Source organism: Vulpes lagopus, chromosome 7 (genome assembly GCF_018345385.1).
Source record: "Vulpes lagopus strain Blue_001 chromosome 7, ASM1834538v1, whole genome shotgun sequence".
Classification (NCBI taxonomy): Eukaryota; Metazoa; Chordata; class Mammalia; order Carnivora; family Canidae; genus Vulpes; species Vulpes lagopus.
This window is the reverse complement of record NC_054830.1, coordinates 109,467,122-109,492,056: the sequence shown is the minus strand read 5'-3', so window position 1 is coordinate 109,492,056 and position 24,935 is coordinate 109,467,122. Positions and strand designations below refer to the sequence as shown.

At 38.1% G+C, this 24,935-nt stretch overlaps 1 protein-coding gene and 1 pseudogene across 1 annotated transcript in view; both read left to right on the top strand.

Moving 5' to 3' along the window:
* The first annotated feature begins 692 nt into the window (after window positions 1–692).
* Window positions 693–24,935, top strand: part of CATSPER3 (cation channel sperm associated 3) — a 35,514-nt gene continuing 11,271 nt past the window's right edge. Inside the window, exons 1-2 of the mRNA XM_041760530.1 lie at window positions 693–3,842; window positions 5,832–5,985. Of these exons, the coding sequence (XP_041616464.1) occupies window positions 3,742–3,842; window positions 5,832–5,985 (255 nt within the window). The 5' untranslated portion in view covers window positions 693–3,741. The remainder of the gene's footprint in view (window positions 3,843–5,831; window positions 5,986–24,935) is intronic.
* On the top strand, window positions 6,206–6,370 carry LOC121496401 (annotated as a pseudogene).

Sequence of the window (24,935 nt, the reverse complement as noted above, 5' to 3'; positions counted from 1 at the left end):
AAAATCTGTATGTTACAACAAGTAAACCTTCCCCTCCCTACCCAACCTTGGTCTTAGTCCGAGAAACCATATGGAAACAGGACAAGGAGGCTGAGCTCTCGGAAGCCGGTTCTTGATTGAGTCTGTTGGCTTGGGGGAGACAGTACCACTCTCAGGTACTGTCAGTGGTAAACTGACAGTACCTGAGAGAAGAGAGACAAAAGACACCCAGGTTCTTTAGCTATTGGGAGATCCAGAATTATTGCCTCTTAGAAATTTACTTTAGAGGAAAAGGCATATCTTTTTTTTTTTTTAAGATCTTATTTTTTAAGTAATCTCTATCCTCAACTTGGAGCTTGAACTCACAACTCTGAGACCAAAAGTCACATGTTCTTCGTGTTTTTATAAACTCTTTACTATATTATAGATTTTGGAACTTTTATACATTTTATTACCAAAGATTTTTAGCTCAGTTAATTTTTTCACATGAATTTTTTAAACATGAGCAAGTTTAAGCATATTTAAAAATAAATGAAGGGATCACTGGGTGGCTCAGTGCTTTAGCGCCTGCCTTTGGCCCAGGGCATGATCCTGGAGTCCTGGGATTGAGTCCCGCATCGGGCTCCCAGCATGGAGCCTGCTTCTCCCTCCTCCTGTGTCTCTGCCTCTCTCTCTCTCTCTCTCTCTCTGTCTATCATGAATAAATAAATAAAATTCTTAAAAGAAAATCGAATGAATAGTACATCGAATCCTTGTGCACTGAGATTTAACAGTTACCAAGATTTTATACCAGTTACTTCATAGAATTCTTCATTTTTCTTTGCTAAAGCATTTAAAAGCTTTAAAATAGCTTTAAAATATAAAAATCCCTAATAGCATGTCATTTTACCCTTATATCCTTCAGTAAATATCTCTAGATAATACAGTCATTTTCCTGTATAAACCATAATGCCATTATTACACCTAATAAAATAAACCACGATTCTTTGGTATCACTTAACACCCAGGCAAAATAAGATTTCCCTGAAGGTCAGGAATGCCTTTGGACAGTGATTTTGCTCTAATCATGAAATTCACCCATCACATTTGGTCTCTGTCATTTCGATCTACAATGAGCAAGCTCCCCCCTTTGCTCCCTTTTCCGCATGTCATTGACTTATTGTAAAAATGGGATCATTTGTTGTTCTGTGGAGTATCCGACTTTCTGAATTTGTTTGCTCCTTTTGGTGTCATTTGACTTGTTTCACTGTACCCTGAATGGAAACTTCCCCTTATCTTGAATGTAGGCGTGAGAGGCTCACCTTGTTGGCTGTTAACCTATACCACACATTAGCACGGTGGAGAGAGCAGGATAGAGCTTGTGACTGCAGTGGTGAAGACCTGAGAGTGCATCTACTAATTAGCAGCTCCATGAAGGTTTGATGTAAGGTCTTGTTAAGGGTTGTTGCATCTTTTGGAACTCACAGACTTTAGAGAATCAGCGATCCCATAGTAAAAGGCTGTGGAAGTACTCACTAGGGTAAATGGCAATAAAACGAATCTCCAGACTGTTCAAGTAACTGACATTTCAGCTCAGAAGACACTTGTCAAAGTTGGAGACTCCTGGGTTCCCTTCTATTCCACATCCTTGTGCGATGGCAGTGTTTTTTCTGATTCAGTAAGCTTCCAATTTCCCTCCATTTTCTTTGTAAATGATCTCTGGCGTAGAGAGGAGTTACAAAGACATGAACTATGACCCCTTGTATGACCTCCACAGGTAACAAAACAGGTGGCGGATGTTTGACAGTTCCCTTTTCTAAACTGAATGTTATGAAAATAATGGTTACTTTCTGGCATCGATAGGAGTTAGGAAATCTTTGGATAAACAGAATAAGGATGGTTCTTTATGTTTTTGCTCTAGAGAAAGAAGCAGTATGTATATTGTGTTTGGACACAAACCTGACTCCCATTAATGTCCTGCAGGACTAGTTTAATTATGCAACAGTCTATATGCTTTCTCATCCAGTGTTCAAAAAGACACTGGTTAAACTCTATCACTTTCAATTTTGTGGAATTTCCTGCAAAACACCAAGAGCTGGAATAGGGTTTGGCTATAAAATGTGAGCTTTTTGTTTCATTGCCAGTTCTTGAGACAAGTAAAGGAATGACACTTGGCCCCGGGACTTGAGCCACCAAGCTGCCAGGCCTGCGTGCTTGACTGCCGACTTCCCCAGCTGTGTGTGGCTGGGGTGGTGATGCAGAAGTCAGGCACGATGTGAGTTGCTGCTGGAAGGACAGAAGCGATAGATGGCCCTTTGGCTTCTTGTCCAGGGTATCTGTTGTGCCCACCTCTTCATGAGAAAATATGGATGATTTCACTTGGCCCTGGAGAAGCTTTTCACTTCTGATTCTACTCACCAGCTGAAGTTCCATTCCCAGACTAGCTATCTTCCTCAGTGACTTCAGAGACCACATTCAATTGTGCTTAGCTGTGCTGATGTAGACTAACAACAATTGGACTTTGCGCTTCCAGCTGGCCATCTTTTCTCACCCCTCCAAGCATCTTGAAAGAATTCTTTATATTCTTAATCTCCTCTCAATTTCTCTCCAAAAGTGTGCTTTTGATGCTTAAAGAGGGAAGGTATGGAAGTATACCATTGGGGTTCCTGGAGATGGACTCCCACCATGCTCACTCAGGTGCTTGAGTGAGCATAAGGACCCCTGATGTCATTCATTTGTATATTCATACAGCATACATGTACCAAGGGCCTTCTCTGTGTCCCAACTTGAATAGGCATATTGATGTATGGGGCAGGTGGAAACAGACTCGGGTGGAGTACTGAGTCAGGCTGTTTCCCAGCAGCTGCTTCAGAGGGCTGTTGTGGGGATGTTGGGCATTAGCTAAGAAGGCCTTAGGGGGCATATGACCCCCTAAGGAGGCAGTAGGAGGTATAGGAGGAGCTGAATAAATATGTTATTTCCCAGTTCAGTATATTGGTTGTTGACAAGAGTATTTTCCTACCAAGAATAGTTATATACACTTGTTTCAGAATGCCTGGGACTACAGAGATATTGTGGTGGTCATTTGCTTGTTCTGTGGTTCAAGAAGTTATGTTTTTACGACTATGATCAATTTAGCCACTGAAGATTTAATACAACAAAGGGTTACCCCGATTGCTCTGTCTAGATTTGCAGGAGATTAAAGGAAGGAAAGCAAGGAAAATATACTGATCCCAAGAATTGAACAGAGCAGAAACACTATTGCTCCTGTACTTAAAATATCTCTGACCCACAGGCTCATGAGCTCCTACGCTCTATCTAGGAGAGTCATATGTGCACATTACATGCCCCGCCCCCTGCCCGCCCCATAACCTAGTGCTGGGCATGACTAACCTCTGTTCCTTTCCTCCCACTTCTTGTGTTCTAGCCCCAGATCCATAGAAATCTTTTCTGTCCATCCTGCTGTTTCCAGTCCTGTGCCCTGGATGTATGCTCTTAGCTCTTAGAGCCCCAGAGAACTTTGCTCTTCCCTTTTATATGACCCTTAACTTACTCTAACACATCATTAAGAGGATGTGGATGGTAGAGATCAGCCAGGGAGTATTTGACTCTGGGGGCCTCCAGGCTAGTAAGGTACTAGAATGTTCAAGAATGACCTCATAAACAAAGTGTTCCCTTCCTGGGCTTTGCTCTCTGGCTTCTTAGGATCTAGATGCCAAGGAAATCCCTAAGCAGAGGTTTTTTTGTTAGATAATCAAGGAATAAAAATTGGAAATTTGGAAAATGTCTCAACAGTTTCATTACCAGAATGATACAAGAGTCATTTCCAGCTCACTGTTGGATAATCCATCACTGGTGTTCTGTGCAAGATTCGGGAAATTTCAGTAAATATTCTTTATTTCTATTGTTTGTTTAAGAAATGTGCAGATGGCAGCTTAGGGGAGCAGGATGCCAGTGTTCTCTTAGCTTTTTCACAAACATACTCTTCCGCTGCCTAAAACGAGGTATGTGCCCTTGAGGAATGGCCTTCTGTGACTGGTAAGGTTGGTGAAGGCTCAGCCAGACATTTTGCTTCTTTGGCTTTAATACCATGACTGGCTAGTTAAGTCAGCTTCAGTCACTCTCTCATTTGACCCATATACTGCATTTGACTCAGTTTAGCCCTTTTTATCTTTTTGTCCTTCTTACTTTCCTTTTATTAGCTACTATGTTAGAAAATTTGAAGGTTTTTTGGAGGTAATAGACCTCAAATCAGACAAAATTATACATCCTGTTTTTATAGATTATAAAAGTATATACATTCTGTATTTATTTACTTTTAGGAGAGTGTGTTAATTTGTTGCATATAGTGTGGGGGGGGGGAAGTAATACATGATTTTGAGAAAAATTGGAAAGCACAGGTAAATATTAATAACCAAAAAAAAAGTATTACCTGTAAGCTCACCATCCACAGGCAGGCACTATCAACATTTTGGTGTGTTTCCTGCTCAGTTTTTTCTACTTGTTTTTGCACAGTTGAGATAATATTGAGTAGAGAATTGTGTATCTTGTTTTGTTTTTATCCTTTGCCACCCAGTGGATCATAAACATCTTTTTAAAACATAGAAAGTGCATAGGCATATTTTAGTATTTATATAATATTCCATGAGATGGATATGCCATAATGTACTTAACCAGTCTTTTTTGTTAGACTTTTAAAGTGTTTCCAAGTTCTCACTACTTAAATAATGGTGGGATGAACATGTTTGGCCAAAGCCACTTTATTCCAGATTGCATTCTCTTGGGATATAGGTTCCTTGGATCAAAGGATACAAACAGTACTAAGGCTTTTCAGAAGAGTTGGCCAATTTACATGCCCCCAGGCAGTTTATGAGACTGCCTCATCACAGTAACTACTGAGAGCATTAGATACTATTATGTTTAAGTCTTTGCTAATTTCTTTTTTTTTTTTTTAAAGATTTTATTTATTTATTCATGAGAGACATAGAGAGAGAGAGGCAGGCAGAGACACAGGCAGAGGGAGAAGAAGGCTCCATGCAGGGAGCCCAATGTGGGACTCGATCCCGGGTCTCCAGGATCACGCCCTGGGCCGAAGGTGGCGCTGAACCGCTGAGCCATCCAGGGAGCCCCAAGTCTTTGCTAATTTCATAAGCAAAAACAATCGTACCTAATTTGCATTTCCCTGGTTAGTAATGCTACTAAACATTTTGGGGGAAGTTCATTACCATTTGTATTTATTTCATGAATTGACTGTGTGTTTGCCCATTTTTTTCTTAGGGTGTCCAGTTTCTTAATCATTGATGGGTGAGCACTTGTATGGGTGATGATTTGATTATTACCAGTTTTTCCTACTAGACTGACAATATTTAGTTTTGTTCACCTTGTATCCACAGTGCCTGCTGTCTGCTGTCTTGCTTGGCATTTGTAATCACTCAGTAAAAATTTGTTGAATGAGTAAATGAAGATAATGTTTTGTTTTGCTTAAGAAGAACTGGTAACCTCTCCCCCGCACCACCCCAGAGGTCTAAAGAAAAGGAACTAAGTAACTAAGTGGGAACAGATCAACTCAGGAGTCATCATACATATTTTATTGGTCATTCAATTAGCATTGTGTTACAATTTTAAAAATGCATTTATTTAAGTAATCTCGGTACTCAGTGTGGGGCTCAAACTCATGACCTGGAGATCAAGAGTCACTTGCTCTACTGACTGAACCCACCAGATGCCCTGCATTGTGTTGCAATTTAAAAATATATTTAAATTTATAGTGACAGAGGGGATAAAGCAGACCCTAGTCTCTGCAAAAAGTGTGTAATGTTTGGGATCTAGTTTTATTGTAAGATAATCACACCTCTTATTCAACTTTTTGACAGGAGGAAAGATACCCAATGTCAGGCATTTGTGAAGAGAGTCATAATGAGTCGTCTCTTTAAGATAATGATGATTAGCATCGTCTCACTGAATGCCTTTTTTGTAGTCTTGTGGACTGATTATAACACGAAATACAACTTGTTCAGACTTTTTGAGGTAAGCAGACAAAATGGGTTAACTTTCTTCTGTTTCATCCTTTTTATTGGTGAAAACATTAAAAAAATTTTAAGACATTTTGTTCAAGAAAATTTTCCATAGAAAAAACTCTCAAGGACTTGAAAAATATAGTCTAAAATCTAGGAACATGATAGCAATAGTAGCAGTGATGTCATGGTTTTTCAGTCTCTCTGAATTTCCTCTTAAAAAAAAAAAAAGCATCACTTCTCGGCCTTTTGGCTAAGATCAAGTGTAGTAAAAAAAAAAAAAAGCAACTTGGAGGGTCTCTGGATGGCTCAGTGGGTTAAGCATCCAATTTTTGGTATTGGCTCAGGTCATGATATCAGGGTTGTGACACTGAGCCCTGTGTCAGGCTCTACACTCAGCAGTCAGTGTGAGATATTATATACATATATCTTTTTAAAAAATGAGCAACTTGGGAGCAAAACCAAAAACCCATGGGCAGCATCGAAATCAAAACTAGTTAAAAAGGTATCCTTACTCTGAGCCACAGCTGCACAGTATTAGTCTCTGAGAAGAAGCAGAGGACATTAAAAAAAAATAGTAATTGGAAAATATGGGCTGATATGAGAACAGCATTTTTTATTAACATATACTGTATTATTAGTTTTTTTCTTAAAGATTTTGTTTACTTATTCATGAGAGACAGAGAGAGAGAGAGAGAGAGAGAGAGGCAGAGACACAGGCAGAGGGAGAAGCAGGCTCCATGCAGGGAGCCCGATGTGGGACTTGATCTTGGGACTCCAGGATCACACCCTGAGCCAAAGGCAGATGCTCAACTGCTGAGCCACCCAGGTGTCCCTATATTGTATTATTAGTATATAATGTAGAACTTAAGTAATCTTAAATTACTTAATTTAAGGTAGAATTTAGTGATTCCTCAGTTGCATATAACACTCAGTGCTACTTATATCATGCCCTCCTTAATGATGTCCATCTCCCAATTACCCTTTCCCCCAATCCATCTCCCCTCCAACCACCCTCAGTTTGTTTCCTATGATTAAGAGTCTCTTATGGTTTATTTCCCTCCCTGTTTTTGTCTTATTTGTCCTTCCCTTCCCCTATGTTCATCTGTTTTGTTTCTTAAATTCCACAAATGAGTGAAATTGTACAGTATTTGTCTTTCACTGACTGACTTATTTCACTTACCATGATACCCTCTAGTTCCATCTACCTTGTTGCAAATGGAAAGCTTTCATTCTTTTTGATGGTTGAGTAATATTCCAGTGTGTGTATATGTGTGTGTGTGTGTGTGTGTGTATACACATCTCATCTTCTTATCCATTCATCTATTGATGTACAGCATTTGATATTGGGAAGAGTCTTGTTCAGTCCAGTACTGGGTTAGTACAAGAGGTTCATAGTAATTTCTGAAGGGCCTAGAACAGTCTAAACCTTGTGAACTTTGAAGACTGACCAGTTAGGGCTCCCTTCAGGGACATACCCCTGCTCTCCACCCACTTAGGAGAAATAGTGGGAGTGGAATAAAAATTGAGCAGGGTAGAGACCCAGAGCTGAAGGAAGAGAAGGCCCAGATAAAATTGGAGGAGGGGAATGGAACAAAGAAACCTTAAAAATCAAGCTAGCACATCTTAAAACACACCACCAAAACAGAAGAGTTATGTGAAGTTAGAGCCATAGCATCTAAAAGTTCAGGAAAACTAATGTCATATAAAAAAGTATACTAGAAAGAGATTGAGGTAAAATCCCATACAGAATTATGAAACGAGAAAAGAGAATGAAGTACAGAATAATATCCATGTAGACAGTAGAAGCCCACCACAAAGACATGTCCAAAAAAACAGATAAAAACTGTAGCATGTTATTTCAAAACAAGGTAAATGTTTAAGAACACGAGACAAGGGGTGCCTGGTTGGCTCAGTTAAGTGTCTGCCTTTCAGGTCAGTTGATGATCTCAGAGTCCTGGGATTGAGCCCCACGTTGGGCTCCCTGCTTGGTGGGGAGTCTGTTTCTCCCTCTCCCTTGGCCTCTCCCCCTGCTTGTGCTTGCTCTCTCTGTCAAATAAATAAATAAAATCTTTTTAAAAAGAAGGAAAGAAAATGATATGAGATAGGAAAGAACAGAGGTGAGGTAACAAAACTCAGGAAAGAATTAGAAATAAAAGTCACTTCAAAAATGAAGATGAGGGGATCCCTGGGTGGCGCAGCGGTTTGGCACCTGCCTTTGGCCCAGGGCGCGATCCTGGAGACCCGGGATCGAATCCTACGTCGGGCTCCCGGTGCATGGAGCCTGCTTCTCCCTCTGCCTATGTCTCTGCCTCTCTCTCTCTCTCTCTCTCTCTCTCTCTCTGTGTGACTATCATAAATAAATAGTTAAAAAAATTAAAAAAAAAATGAAGATGAAACTAAGTGATTAAACAAAATGGGTAAGCTTAGAAGTATTGGATTAATGGAGATTTTTTTAAAGATTTATTCATTCATTCATTCATTCATTCATTCATTCATTCATTCATGAGAGAGAGAGAGAGAGAGACACAGGCAGAGGGAGAAGCAGGCTCCATGCCAGAAACCCGGCGCGGGACTTGATCCCGGGACTCCAGGATCGCGCCCTGGGCCAAAGGCTGGCGCTAAACAGCTGAGCCACCCAGGGATCCCCAATGGGGGAGATTTTTAAAACTCAATCAGAAATGAAGAAATAGGGGATCCCTGGGTGGCTCAGCGGTTTAGCACCTGCCTTCGGCCCAGGGTGTGATACTGGAGTCCCGGGATCGAGTCCCACGTTGGGTTCCTGGCATGGAGCCTGCTTCTCCTTCTGCCTGTGTATCTGCCTCTCTCCTTCTCTCTGTGTATCTCATGAATAAAGAAATAAAATCTTAAAAAAAAAAAGAAATGAAGAAATAAAAAGGATTCAAGAGAAAATGATGAATATGGAAAATGAGGGAAGGGGCACCTGGCTGGCTCCCCAGTTAGTGGAGCATGCAGCTCTTAATCTTGGGGTCGTGAGTTTGACCCCCCATGTTGGGCTTAGATTACTTTAAAGTTAAAAAAGAAAAAGAAAAAAAGATTAAAAAGAAAAAGAAAACGGGGGGAAGAAAAGATCCAACATAAGGATAGTAAGAGTCGCTGAATTTGAAACAAAAAGTAAAGGGATGGGGCAAACAAATCTATAAGAAATGCTACCTGAAATAAAAGAATTGAAATTCTTTATTGAAAGAGCACGTGTTGCACCCCTGAGTATATGGATTTAGAACAACTAACACCAAGACATTCTAGTAAAAAATTGGATGGAGGAAATTGTGAGCATCTGGGCAAAGGGGCTGATATGGAAAGGGAAAGTATTGGCAGGCTTTGCCGTGATAATGCTGTATGGTAAAAGAAAATAGTAACGTGTTTAAGATACTTAAGGGAAGAAAGTGTAAACCAAGAATTCTAGATCCATTATAATCGACTTTCAGATCACACACACACACACACACACACACACACACAGAAACTGTCAATAATCATGAAAACACTTGGGTGATAGTGTTCCCTTAAGCCCTTACTTCGGAATCTGGCAAAGAATAAGTTGCATCCAACCAAAATGACTAGAGACACATCAATATTAGGATGGGTGGTGAATGCTAATTACAATTATTGGTAGAACTAATCATAATTGTGGGTTAACAAGAAGAAAGCATATAATGAATCTATCCCATGACAGTGAAGATACAGTATGACTCAAAACTGAAGGAGAATGGGGAGAGTTAAAGCAAAACAAATTTTAAACCATTTTTAGAAGTCAATTTAGTGGAGACATTAGTAGTAGTGCCATTTTGAAACTGTTGTGTCTATAATATGGGATAAAGCAGGTGGGTAAATATGTGGCAGTTTAGTTCTATTATCTTCAGTGCTCTTGAGAAATAGGATACTCATGGAAGAAAGGACAAACAGATAAAGACAAAGATAACTAAAAACTTTCTTTTGACATTTAAGTTGGAAATGTCAGGATAAATTACTAAAGTATTTTATCCTTAACCATGAAAAACCGAGAACATTGCCACTCAGTAATTATGCATCTTCAGTGCCCATAATGTGATGTTGAAATGCTGTTTCTCTAAGGGATTCTTAGAGAAATGATTGACTGCCAGTCAAGGCAAAATGTATACCAGATGAATCAGGAATATCTTGTCATCCACATAACAAGGAAGCTATCAAAGATTATGGGAGTCCTATCAAAAGGACTTAGGAGACTACTTGAAGAGACTCCAACTTGCAAAAGATGGGACACTTTGAGCTTCAATAAGGATAATAATTACAATGGATTGAAACTCATCAAACAATCCATAAGTTTATAATGAAACCAGAAAACTAATGTTGCTTTTGGAGAGTAAAAAAGAACTAATCCTTTATTTAAAAAACTATTAAATTAAGATAAAGAATCAACCATTACTGACCTTACACGAACCATATTACTGAGTGACCATATAATCAGTAAGGAAAACTCTATAGAAGTATCCCAATTAATAAATGAAAAAATGGTAGAATTAAAATATCACTGTTTTCAACCCCTGGTGAAGTAATGAATCTAGGCAATGAGTATGAGTGGCTGCTACCATATGTCATAAAAGGAGAGACAAGCAGACATATGCCTGCTATGAAAGAACAGAGCCTAAAATTTTGCCAAAGAGATGAAGCATGAATCTGATCTTGCCTTTGGATCCAATTACCTACTTCTGGGAAACAGAGGACAGAGGAGCATACTGAGCTGCACCATGAGTGTGTAGTCAGCAAAATCCAGACTGAAATTCTACCAAACTGCTTGGATTCATCAACAAGTAAACTGAAAGGAAAAAAGGAATGGAAGACTTAAAAGACTTAACAAATTTTTTAAAATTTTAAAGGAGAAGACTAAAGTATTAGTTCCAGGGATCTACAGGGGTACCTATCTATAGAGAAATGCAAGAGAGTGATTACTATGAAAATCAGGATAGTGGTCACTTTGGGGGAAAGGAAGGAAGTTGTAATTGGAATGGGGCACATGGAAGGACTTTTGGGATGGCTGGTGAACAAAGTTACTTTCCTTGACCTAGGTGATAGTTACCGGGGTATTGGTCTTGTAACAGTCTATTAAGCTATATATTTGTTTATTTGGTTCTATATGTATGTTTTGTTGTAAAATAAAATGGTTAAAAATATACTCTGTCTTTATTTATGGTAAATAACAAATTTCTTTCTTGGTGGTAAAAATGGCCTGCATCAACATAATGTGGGGTCAGAAATCATGGAGGTGATGGAATACCCTAATCAACACCTGAAATGTGAGGATTAATGTTCATTTGGTACTGCTGTGAGCTTGTTGGTATGGGAGTGCATCCACACCAGTATTCTATAGTGTTTGGTAATGGACTGTAGAACATCATGTTAGGTATAGGACTTGATAGGAGTCAGGGAAAAAGCTGAGTTGAGGAATCTGAATCTTTGATTGCCTTCCAGAGGCCATATGGGTCACAAAACATACATCCTGTAGGGCCCTGGTTTGCAAGCCTCAGGGATGTTCTGTGCTGTGGAAGGGATGCAGACAGATTTCAGTGTCATATGAATTGAGGTTTTTGGCAAGTTACTTAATCTCGAAATTGTTCAGCTTCAACATTTGTAAAGCACTGTTATTAATACACACAGGATGGCTGTGAGGTCATTGGAAATAACATGCATGAAAAACCTTGATTAGCTATGAAACTCTGAGAAATTATTACTGTTTTGGAAGATCTCAATGAAGGCATCAGGAAAGTTCTGAGAAGACCCTGATCTCTCACCTTTGGAAAATCTTGAGACTCTGCAAGCAGAAAATGAAGGCTGAGACAGAGATGTAAACTGCTAGAACATTAAATATATGCCCCAACACTCAGAGCCTCATAGAAAAGGCTCAGAGACTTAGTGGGTCCTAACATTTATAGAAACATCTATCCATTTATTAGCAGGCCATTAAGTTAGCTATGGAGACTTTGTTCACGTATGATAAAGAATACAGACTTCACAAAAGTACTTCTGGAAAGTCCCTTTAAAAGGGGGGGGGGCACCTGGGTGGCTTAGTTGATTGAATATCTGTCTTTGGCATGGGTCATGACCTCAGGGATCATGACCTGGGTCATGGGATTGAGCCCTGCATCAGGCTCCCTGCTTGGTGGGGAGCCTGCTTTTCTCTTTCCCTCTACTCTTCCTCATGTTTTTTTTTTTTTTCTCTCTCTCAAATAAATAAAATCTTAAAAAAAAAAAAAAAGGAATGGCAACAGTAAAATTCTAAGGAGAGGGCAGCATCTAATTTTCAGGGTTCCAATTTTCTATAATTTAAAATGTCCACTTTCCAACAACAACAAAATCATGAAACATGCAAAGAAACCAGAATGTATGGCCTCCACACAAGTAAATAAAAGTACACTCAGTAGAAGCTGTCTCCAAGGAAGCCCATCTCTTGGGCTTACTTAAGCAAAGATTTTTTAAATTAGCTATTGTAAATATGTTCAGAGGACTAAAGAAAAATCATATCTAAAGAACTAAAAGTATGAGAGGAATGTCTCATCAAATAGAGAATATAGGGAAATTATTAAAAAGAGCCAAATAGAAATTCCTTAGTTGAGAAGTGCAATAATTGAAAATTTCACTAGAGGAAGTCAATAGTAGATTTGAGCTAGTAGAGGAAGAAATTGAAAAACAGAAAAATGGATTAATTGATATTCTCCAGTGTGAGGAACAGAAAGAAAAAATGGGGATCCCTGGGTGGCGCAGTGGTTTAGCGCCTGCCTTTGGCCCAGGGTGCGATCCTGGAGGCCCGGGATCGAATCCCACGTCGGGCTCCCGGTGCATGGAGCCTGCTTCTCCCTCTGCCTGTATCTCTGCCTCTCTCTCTCTCTCTCTCTCTCTCTCTCTCACTGTGTGCCTATCATAAATAAATAAAAATTAAAAAAAATGAAAGAATGAAAATGAGCAGAGACCTGTGGAACACCATCAAATATGGTATCCCAGAAGGAGAGGAGAGAAAGGACAGAAAAAATACAAAGAAACAATGGCCCCAAATTCCCCAAATTTGATGAAAAAACATTAATCTGCACATCCAAAAATATTAGTAAACTCTAAGATTCAGAAATTCATCTAGACACATCATGAACAAACTGTTGTAAGTCAAAGAATTTGAGAGTACCAGTGGAGAAGTGATTCATCACATACAAAGTATCCTCAATAAAATTAATGCTTATTTATCCCAAGAAACTACAGTGGCCAGAAGGCAGTGGAGTGTTGTTTTCAAAGTATTGAAAGAAAAATACTGTCAACCAAGAATTCTACATCCAGAAAACCCATCCTTCAAAAATGAAGGAGTGATATCAGTGAAAATGGTAGAGTAGGTAGCTCTAAGGGGTCCATCTACCCACAAAGAAATACCTGAAAAGAGGCAATAACTGTCAGAATTATGAAAAATAGTCAAAGGTTTATAGCAAATGAGTAAACTGTGAATCAAGAAAGAGTCAACTTTTATTTACTTTTTAATTTTATTTTAAGAAAATATTTATTTTAGTGAGAAAGTGTGAGTGTTGGGGGAAGAGGCAGAGGGAGAAGGAGAGAGAATCCTAAGCAGACTCCCTGCTGAGCATGGAGCATGACCCAGGGCTTGTTGCAGGGCTTGATCTCATGACTGAGCTCATGAGCTCAACTAAAACCAAGAGTTGGACACTTAACCAACTACATCACCCAGGCGCCCCAAGAAAGAGTCAACCTTTAAAAGAGAAGAAAACCTTGCAACATTTTTATAAGCCCCTGACCCACTCCCCTTTTCAGCATGGTGATAGTCCTAAAGATGGCAGCTTGAGTTCTCACTGTGGGACTCTGGTCTCCTTGGGTCCAGAAGCAGTAGAGCAGACTTTGTTCTTAAAGAATTGTGTTGTCTACTTTAATCTATCCCTTCCTTCCTTCCTTCCTTCCTTCCTTCCTTCCTTCCTTCCTTCCTTCCTTCTCTTGTTCCTTCTTCCCTCCCTCCTTTTCTTCTTTTCACTTGAAGCATTTAAGAAAATCTCTCTTTAAACACTAGCTAAAGGAAGAGACATCAAATACCACATATGACAAAGAATACAGTTTTAAAAATATTTTAAGATTTTATCTTTAAGTAATCTCTGTACTTAATGTGGGGCTTTGAATTCACAACCCTGAGATCAAAAGTCATATTCTCTACTGGCTGAGCCAGCCAGGCACCCTGCAAAGAATACAATTTTACAAAAACAACTACTACCCAGAAAAAGTAACAGACTCTGAGGAAAGGGAAGAATATGATTTTTAGAGTTACTACATTGTAGGGGCACCTGGGTGGCTCAGTCAATTGGGCATCTGCCTCTGGCTCCGTTCATGACCTTAGGATTCTGGGATGGAGATCTCTGTTCAGCAAGGAGCCTGCTTCTCTCTTTCCCTCTGCTCCTGCTCATTCTCTCTCTCTCTCTCTCTCTCTCTAATAACTAAAATCTTAGTTACTACCTTATATTTAAAATGTCTAGTTCAAAAAAATTAAGTGTGCAAATAAACAAATAGGTATTGCTTTTATATAGGAGAAATGAATAGAAACTGTCCCTGAGAAAGCATAGACATTGGAATTGCTAGACAAAGACTTTAATAAGTCCACTGTGTAAAATATGCTCTGGATATTAAAAAAAAAAGAATATAGGGGATCCCTGGGTGGCACAGCGGTTTAGCGCCTGCCTTTGGCCCAGGGCGTGATCCTGGAGACCCGGGATTGAGTCCCACATTGGGCTCCCGGTGCATGGAGCCTGCTTCTCCCTCTGCCTATGTCTCTGCCTCTCTCTATCTCACTGTGTGCCTATCATAAGTAAATATTTTAAAAAATTAAATATGCTCTGGGAGCTAAAAGAAACCTTGGGCAAAGAGCTAAAGGTAAACAGAAAAGTGTCTCAAGAAAGAGAATGTCAATAAAGAGATAAAAATTAGAACCAAAGAGAACCAAACAAATTCTGGAGCTGAAAAGTACAATAACAGAAAAATTCACTGGAGAATTCAAGAGCATACTTGAGTAGGTAGAAGAAATAATCAGTGAACTTGAAGACAAATCTATTGAGCTTAGTCTGAGGAACAGAAAGAATAAAGAATGAAGATAAATCAACAACAAAAAAAGAACAAAAAAAGAAAGAAAGAAAGATAAATGAACAGAGTTTAAGAGACCTGTGGGACACAATAAAACATATCAACATATACATATTGGAAGTTCCAGAAAGAGAGGTGAGAGAGGGAAAGAGGCAGAAAGAATATTTAACAAAAATGGTAGCTAGAAATTTCCCAAATTTGGTAAAGGATATATGCATCCAAGAATCTGTAAACTCCAAGGACAAACATAAAGAGATCCACACTGAGACACATAATTGAGCTGTCAAAAACCAAAGACAAAGAGAATCTTAGGATCTTGAACTCTCAAGAGAGAAGCAATTTGTCACATATAAGGAATTATCTGTAAGATTAGCAGCTGGTTTCTCAGAAACTGTGGAGGACAGAAAAAAGTGACAGAACATATTTCAAGCACTGGGAGAAAAATATTGTTGACCAAGAATTCTATATCCAGCAAAACTGTCTTTCAAAAAATGAAGGAGAGGGGTACCTGGGTGGCTCAGTCAGTTAGCATCTGACTCTTGATTTCAGCTCCGATCTTGATCTTAGGGTCATGAGTTCAAGCCCTGCATTGGGCTTCACATCCAGCATGAAGCCTACTTAAAAAAAAGAGAGAGAAAATAAGACATTTCCAGATATGCAAAAGCTGAGAGAGTTTGATGGTAGAAGCTCTACACAAAATGCTAAAGGTAGTCTTTTAGGTGGAAATGAAGTTAGACAATAACTGGGATGCCCGGGTGGCTCAGTGGATGAGTGTCTGCCTTTGGCTCAGGTTGTGATCCCAGGGTCCTGGGATTGAGTCCCACATTGAGCTTCCCACAGGGAGCCTGCTTCTCCCTCTGCCTCCCTCTCCCTATGCCTTTCTCTTTGTCTCTCATGAATAAATAAATAAAATCTTCAAAAAGAAGGTTAAAAAAGAAAAGAAACTAGACAGTAACTTGAAGCCACTTATAGAAATAATTACATAGGTAAATATAAAAGGTCAGTATTATATTTTTAATTTGTAACTATATATGTGTGTGTATGTGTATGTGTGTGAATACACACACTATGTGTGTATATATGGTTTAAAATAAAAATGCATAAAACTAATTATAGTTAATGGGTGCATAATGTATAAAGATGTGTTTTGTGACAACAAAACGTGAAAGGGGGAGATGAAATTCTAAGGAAATAATTGTTATATACTATTGAAGCTAAGGTTGTATTAAAAATGGATTGTTAGAAGTTTAAGAGCTTAAATGTAATCATGAAAGTAACCACCAAGAAAAGAACTAAAAAATATATAGAAGAAGAAAAGAGAAAGGAATCCAAGTGGTACACAAAGAATCAAGCATGAAAAAGAGTTGTGATAGAAAAATTGAGGTACAAAAGAGATGTGACACATATAAAAAATTATAAAATGCCAGAGGTATTTCTTCTTTATCAAAAATTATTTTAGGGGAGTCCCAGTGGCTTAGCGGCTTGGTCCTGTCTTCAGCCCAGGGCATGATCCTGGAGACCCGGGATCAAGTCCCACATCAGGCTCCCTGTATGGAGCCTGCTTCTCCCTTTGCCTGTGTCCGTCTGTCTGTCTGTCTGTCTGTCTCTCTCTCTGTGTTTCTCATAAATAAATAAAATCTTTAAAAAAAAGAATGGAGAAAATTATTCCATGCAAGTAGAAATGAAAAGAGAGCTCAGATGGGTTTAAAATATCAGCCAAAATAGACGTTAAGGGAAAAATTGTTACAAGAGACAAGGATATTGTATTTTGACAAAAGGGTCAATTCGCCAAGAAAATACAATGATTTTTCTCAAATGCAGATGGAGCATTCTCCAGGATAGACCATATGTTAGGCCATAGACAAGGTGTAATAAATTAAAAAATATGAAATCATACAAAGTATTTTTTCTGACAAAAATGGAATGAAACTGGAAATCAGTAATAGCAGGAAAACTGGAAAAATGTTCAAATATATGGAAATAAACTTAAATAACCAGTAGGTCAAAGAAAAAAATCACAAGGTAGGTTAGAAAGTAAGGTAAATGAAAATGAGCACACAGCATAACACATAAGGATTATAGTCAATAATATTGTAATAACTTTGATGACACATAGTACCTACCCTTACTGTGGTGAGCATTGCATAATGTATATAAGTGTCAAATCACTGTTGTACACCTGAAACTAATATAAAATTGTATTTCAATATACTTCAATTAAAAAAAAACAATAAAACTTATGCAGCAAAAGCAGTGCTCAGAGGAAATACATACCTGTAGATGCCTGCATTAGGAAAGAAAAAGATCGTACCTTAGTAACCTAACTTTATACCTTAAGGAACTAGAAAAAGAAGGGCAAACCAAACTGAAAGCTAGCAGAAAGAAGGAAATAAAAATTTTTAGAGTGAGATAAACATATAGAGAAGAGATAAAACCAAAAATTTCCTTTTTTTTTTTTTTTTAAAGATTGACAAAATTGACAGTATTAGCTAGATTGGCTAAAGAAAAGGGAAGACTCTAATTACTAATAATAGAAATGAAAGTTGGGACTTTACTACTGACCTTATAGGAAAAAAGGGTTAGAGAAGAATAAACAATTGGATGCCAACAAATTAAACAACCTAGATGAAATGGACAAATTACAAGAAACATACTAACTGCAAAACTAACTCAAGAGAAAAATAGAAGACTGACATGTTGGATCAGACTTATATTAAGTAAAGAGGCTACATTACTAATCAAAAGCCTCCTAACAAAGGAATACCCACATTCATATGGATGTGCAAAGAGCCCTGAATAGCCAAAACGATATTATTGAATACAAAGTACAGAGTTGGAGGACTTGTACTTTCTGACTTCAAAACTTTAGACTACAGAGATATAATAAAAAACAGTGTGGTATTGGCATAAGGATAAACATAGACCTTTGGAATACAATTGAAATTCTAGAGATAAAACCAAATTAAGTAGGCTAATTGATTTTCGACAAGAACACCAAGACTGTTTAGTTGGGGCAAGAACCTTCGGGCAGCCCAGGTGGCTCAAGCGGTTTAGTGCCGCCTTCAGTCCAGGGCCTGATCCTGGAGACCCTGGATTGAGTCCCACATCGAGCTCCTGGCATGGAGCCTGCTTCTTCCTCTGCCTTTGTCTCTCCCTCCCTGTCTCTCTTTCTCTGTGTGTGTGTCTCTCATGAATAAATAAATAAAATCTTAAAAAAAAATAGTCTCTTCGTCAGGTTCTAGGACAGCCTGATATCCACATTCAAAGAATAAAGTCAGACCCCTACCTCACACTGTATTAAAAAATTAACTGTATAAAAGCTAGAATTCTTAGAATTCTAGGGGTAAATGTTTATGGCCTTGAATTTGACAATAGATTCTTAGAGATGATACCAAAAGCATAGGCCACAAAAGGAAAAGTAGATAAATTAGACTTCATTAAATAAAAACATTTGTGAGTCTAAGAGCACTATCAAGAGAGTGAGAAGATAAGCCACAGAAAGGGAGAAAGTATTTGCATATCCTGAATCCGATAAAGGGTTAACATGCAGACTATATAAATAACTCCCACAACTTGACAGTAATAACAATAACAACATATGAACAACCCAATTAAAAAATGCCCAAAGGAGATGAGCACTGAGTGTTATGCTATATGTTGGTAAATTCAATTTAAATTTAAAAAAAAGCCCAAAGGACTTGAATAGTCATTTCTTCAAAGAAGATAGTAAATGACCAATAAGCACATTAAAAGATGTTCAGAATCACTAGTCATCCCTTTAGAATGGGAGATGCAAATCAAAACCACAATTAGATACAACTTCACACCCTAATTATTACAACTATTATGAAAACAAAAACTGCAAAATGGAAAAGAACAAGTGTTAGTGATGTAGACATGAAGAAATTAGGACATTTATGCATTGCTGGTGGGAATGTTAAATCATGTAAAAGCTCTAGAGAACATCTTCTCAAAAAGTTAAACATAGAATTGCCGTATGATCCAGCAATTCCACTTCTAAGTATATATTCAAAAGAATTGGAAACAGAAACTCAGATACTTGTACACCAGTGTTTATAGCACCATTGTTCACAGTAGCCAAAAGGTGGAAGCAAATCATGTGGACACATGAATTGCCACATGACACATGATTGACAAATGAATAGATAAAGAAAATGTGGTCTATATGTAAAGTGGAATATTATTCAGCTTTTATAAAGAATGAAATTGTGATACATGCATGCTACAATGTGGATGAACCTCGAACACATTATGCCAAGTGAAATAAACCAGGTATAAAATGGCAAATATTGTGTGGTTTCACTTATATAAAGTACCTAAAACAGGAAAATTCACACAGACATAAAGAATGGAGTTTTCTGGGGGCTGGGGAAGAGGGGAATGTGAAGGTACTGCTTATTGGGTACAGAGCTTCTGCTTGAGAAAATGAAATAGTTCTGGAAATGGATGGTAGTGATGGTTGTACCATATTGTGAATGCACTACTTCCACAGAACTGATCGTACACCTACAAATGGTTAAATGTGTACTTATCATGTTATATATATATATTTTACCCTAATCAAAAACAAAGGTTATGAGTACTCAAAAGTTAAACCCCTCTTACTGAATTTTACTTTTTAAAATGATGAATTTTATGGTACATGAATTATACCTCAATTTAAAAAATTAATGAGCTGACCTTTTGGAAAAGAGCAACCGAATAAAATCAAAAAGAAGGAAAAAGGAAGGAAAAATAGAAGAAAAGAAGGAAAGTAGAAAAAAGGAAATAATAAAGATAAGAGGAAAAATTAATGAAATAGAAAGCAAAGGGGCAGCCCGGGTGGCTCAGCGGTTTAGTGCCGTTTTCAGCCCAGGGCATGTGTGATCCTGGAGACCCGGGATTGAGTCCCACATTCAGGCTCCCCGCATGCAGCCTGCTTCTCCCTCTACCTGTCTCTGCCTCTCTATCTCTCTCTCTGCGTCTCGTGAATAAATAATAAATCTTTTTTTTTTAAGAAAAGCAAAGATTCAATAGTATTAATAAAGCCAAGGTTTGATCTTAGAAAACGATGATAAAATAACTTACTTCATGAGACAATCAAAACAAATGGCAGCCCTGAATCATGTTAGGATTTTTTTTTTTTTAGATTTTTTATTCATTTGAGAGAGAGCAAGAGTATAAGCAGAGGGGAGGGTCAGAGGGAGAGGGAGAAGCACAGTCTCTGCTGAGCAGGGAACCTAATGTGGGGCTTGATCCCAGGACCCCAGGATCATGACCTGACCTGAAGGCAGATGGCTGATCAACTGAGCCATGCAGTCGCCCCTAGGCTTGCGTTTTATTTTATTTATTTATTTAAAAAATTATTTAAGTTCAGTTTGCCAACAAATAGTATAACCCCCAGTGCTCATCCCATCACGTGCCCTCCTTAGTGCTCCTCACCCAGTTTCCCCACGCCCCCTTCCCTCCTCCCCTTCTGTAATCCTTATTTGTTTCCCAGAGTTAGGAGTCTCTCATGATTTGTCTTCCTCCAATTTTTCCCACTCAGTTCCCCTCCTTTCCCTTAAAAGCCCTTTCACTATTTCTTATATTCCACACATGAGTGAAACCATATAATTGTCTTTCTCTGATCAACTTATTTCACTCAGCATATCTTCATGTAAGTATTTTATTTTATTTTAAAAATATTTTATTTATTCATGAGAGACACAGAGACAGGCAGAGGGAGAAGCAGGCTTCCTGCGGAGAGTCTGATGCAGGACTCGATTCCAGGACCCTGGGATCATGATCTGAGCCAAAGGCAGGTGCTCAACCACTGAGCCACCCATGTACCCTCATGTTAGCTAGCTTGTTTTCTTGCTTGCTTGCTTGATTATGTATGTATGTATGTATGTATGTATGTATGTTAGCGTTTTAAAATTAAAATAACAGATACAGTAGATGTCAGAAATCTAATAATTTTATGTCAATAAATTTGAAAACCTAGCTGAGATAAGATAATTTTCTAGAAAAAAATTGACAAAACTGACTTTCAACAAAAAAGCAAAAAACTGAGATAATTTTTATATGTCCTTATATTTCTTTTAATGGGTATAAAGCGTTGAATTAGTTGCTAAAACTTTATCCCCAACACCTACAAACTAATCTGTACTAGATGGTTTTACATTCGTGGAAGATATAATTTCAAACATAAAATGCTTGCAAGTGATCAGATAAATGAGTATACCTGCCCTGCCCACATATAGTTCATCTTGTAAGGCTGACATAATCTTCATGCCAAAACTAGACAAGGACAGTATGAGAAAGAAAATCACACCCAATTACATGAACATTAACACAAAAATCCCATGGGGATCTGTGGGTGGCTCAGCTGTTTGGTACCTGCCTTCGGCTCAGGCTGTGATCCTGGAGTCCCGGGATCAAGTCCCACATCAGGCTCCCTGCATGGAGCCTGCTTCTCCCTCTGCCTGTGTCTCTGCCTCTCTCTCTCTCTCTCTCTCTCTCTCTCAGTCTCTCATGATTAAATAAAGAAAATCTTAAAAAAATAAAAAAAAAATACAAAATCCCAAACAGAACATTAGGAAACTGAATTAGAAAATGAATGAAAAAGAGTATATGTTATTGCCAGGTTTGTTTTTTTCAGGAATGCAAGTATTAGAAAAATCTACATATTTTATTAACCAGCTTAAAATATTAAGGAGAAAAAAGATAATTTCAAAAGATGCAGAAAAAAGTTTATCATGAATATCCTTTAAGATAAAAACTTAGCAAACTAGGAATAGAAAGGGCTTATTTTTAACCCAATTAAGGGTACTTTGTAAAACTTGGATCAAAATTCACACTCAGTGGTGAAACTTTAGCAGTATTCTCTTTTAAGGATTAGAAAAATACTGTCATTTTTGCATAGAACTCTCAAAAGAATCTGAATAAAATTGTTAATAAAGTTAATACTAAGTCCAATAAGTTTGCTGGATATATGATTAATAAATAAAATTAATTACATTTAGTATATTAACTGTAAAACAGCACTTCAAATAGCAAGATATGCAAAGTATTTAGACAAAAGATGTAATAAAATTTAATAGATCTCATAAAAGATTTGTGATCTTTTAAAAAAGATTTTATTTATTTGAGAGAGAGTGATCAGGAGCATGAGTAGTGGGGGAAGAGCAGAGGGAGAAGCAGGCTCCCCACTGAGCAGGGATCCCAGCCTGGAACTCTATCCCAGGACCCTGAGATCATGACCCGAGCACCTGAGTGGCTCAGGAACTGACTGAGCCACTCAGGTGCCCCTAGATTTATGTGATCCTTAAGGAGAAAACAATATTCAAATACATAAAGGTCATTAAAGAAGACAAAGAAATGTAAAGATCTATCAGACCATGGTTAGAAAAGCTCAATTTCTTAGAGATGCAATCTCCCCAAATTAATCTGTAAAATCAGTGCAATTCCAATAAGAAATAAAGGCAGTGTGTTTTTCATGGGTTGCCAAAAGTTGATGCTAAAATTTAGAGAAACAAAGAGAATCTCTCTATGTCTATCATAAATAATAAATAAATAAATAAATAAATAAATAAATAAATAAATAAATAAATAAAAATAAAGAAATCTTTAAAAAAAGTGGGGAAAAAAAAGCAGGGGGGTGGTGGGGATACTTGGGTGGCTCAGTGGTTTAGCACCTGCCTTTGGCCAGGGCGCGATCCTGGAGTCCCGGGATCAAGTCCCGCGTCAGGCTCCCGGCATGGAGCCTGCTTCTCCCTCTGTGTCTCTGCCTCTGTCTCTCTCTCTCTCTATCATAAATAAATAAATAAATAAATAAATAAATAAATAAATAAATCTTAAAAAAAAAAAGAATTAAAGAGAAAAAGCAAATAAGATGACTTTGAAAATTAAAAGGGGGAGAAAAGGGTAGACTTAACCAGATAAAATTTTGTTTCTTTTTCTTTTTTTTTTTTTTTTTTTTCAGATAAAATTTTGTGTAGAGCTTTAGTAATGAAGGCGAGAGTGATGACGTAGTAGACAAAGAAGCCAGTGCAACAGGTAAGAGTGCTGGGAAACAGACCCTGGCCCATACAGAGACCTGGTACCTGTCAGGGGGCGCTGTAGGTGAGGGGCAAAAGGGTACCTACTGCTAGAAACAGTACTAGGACCATAGGGTGTGTGTGTGGGAAAAACATGTAACTGGATCTCTGCCTCACAGCGTACACAACAGGGTTAAAGACCCAATGTGAAAAGGGACACTTCAGAATGTTTAGAATAGAATATTTATAATAATCTCAGGAGGGGAAGTTTTCCTTTTTTTTTTTTTTTTTTACAGATTTTTTATTATTATTATTTTTTTATTCATGAGAGACAGAGAGAGAGGCAGAGACACAGGAAGAGGAAGAAGCAGGCTTCTTGCTGAGTCCCCTGATGTGGGATTCAATCCCAGGACCCTGGAATCACACCCTGAGCCAAAGGCAGCCGCTCAATCACTGAGCCCCCAGGTGCCCCAGGAAGCTTCCTTAAAGCTTGTATTTTGTATAATACAAAATATATGTCATGAAAAAACAGTTTGGTTCTTTTGATTCCATTAAGATTTTAAATTTTTGTTTATCAAAAGATCATTGAAAAGGTGAAAACATAAGTCAGTGTAGGAGAAGATATTTTCAGTACATATAACGGGTAAAGAATCAGGATTCAGAATATCTGAAAAAGTGATCATTTGGTAGGCCAATAAGAAAAAACCAAAAACAGTCCAGCAGGCAATTTGGCAAAAGATAAGAAACAGGTGGTTTACAATTTAAGTATATAAAGAGACATCCAACTTCATTAATTAGAGAAATGACAAATATTCATCAGTCTGACAAAAATGAAGAAGCTCAGCCGTGGGAAGCGTTGGTTAGCAGGGAAGACAGTGGGAACATTGCTGGTATTAAATTGGTACAATAGCTTCAGAAAATACATCTCACTATCCAGTGAAGTTGCAGTTACTCATATCCTACAACTTGCTAATTCTACCCCGAGGTATATAACTGAGAGAAGCTTTACACACATACAAGAATTTACTCACCCTTTTTGTACTCTTAGGTTGTTTGCAATAGTAAAAATTACCAACAAGCCAAATATCACCCAATGGGTAATGGGTTAAATAAATTACAGTATTTTCATGAGTGGTGTTGCTACATAGTAGTAGAACTATAAACTACATTTACACATACCAACATAGATGAATCTCGTAGTTTTATTTATTTTAAAAAAGATTTATCCATTTTGGAGAGACAGAGCACACGTGTGTGCATGTGCATGCTGGTGGGAGGAGGGACAGAAGGAGAGGGAGACCCTCCCGCAGACTCCCCGCCAAGCACAGAGCCCAATGGGCATGGGGCTCAATCTCATGACCCTGAGAACATGACCTGAAATCAAGAGTTGGATGCTTAACTGACTGAGCCACCCAGGCGCCTGAATGTAATTTTAAATGAAAAACAAAACAAAACAAATTGCCAAAGAATACTTCAGGGTCTATGCTGTTTCCATAATGTATAAAAATGCAAAAAAATGCCATGTACTTTTGGGGTACCTTTGTGGTAAGAGTATAAAATACATGAGCATGACCTGCTGCCGACTTACAGTAGGGTTACTTTTGTGAGAGGGAAGGGACTTGGTCAGTGGAGACTACCTACAATGGTAATAATATTTTATTTCTTAAAGCTGGGTGGTAGTATATGGTTCATTATATTATTCTTTATGCCTTTTTGTGTATCTTAAATATTACATAGTCATTAAAAAATAGAAAGGTATGTAAATGGTTGCCAAGTAGGGGGCCACAGACACAAGTATGCAGGACAAATAAAAACACCAGCTGCCTTCATG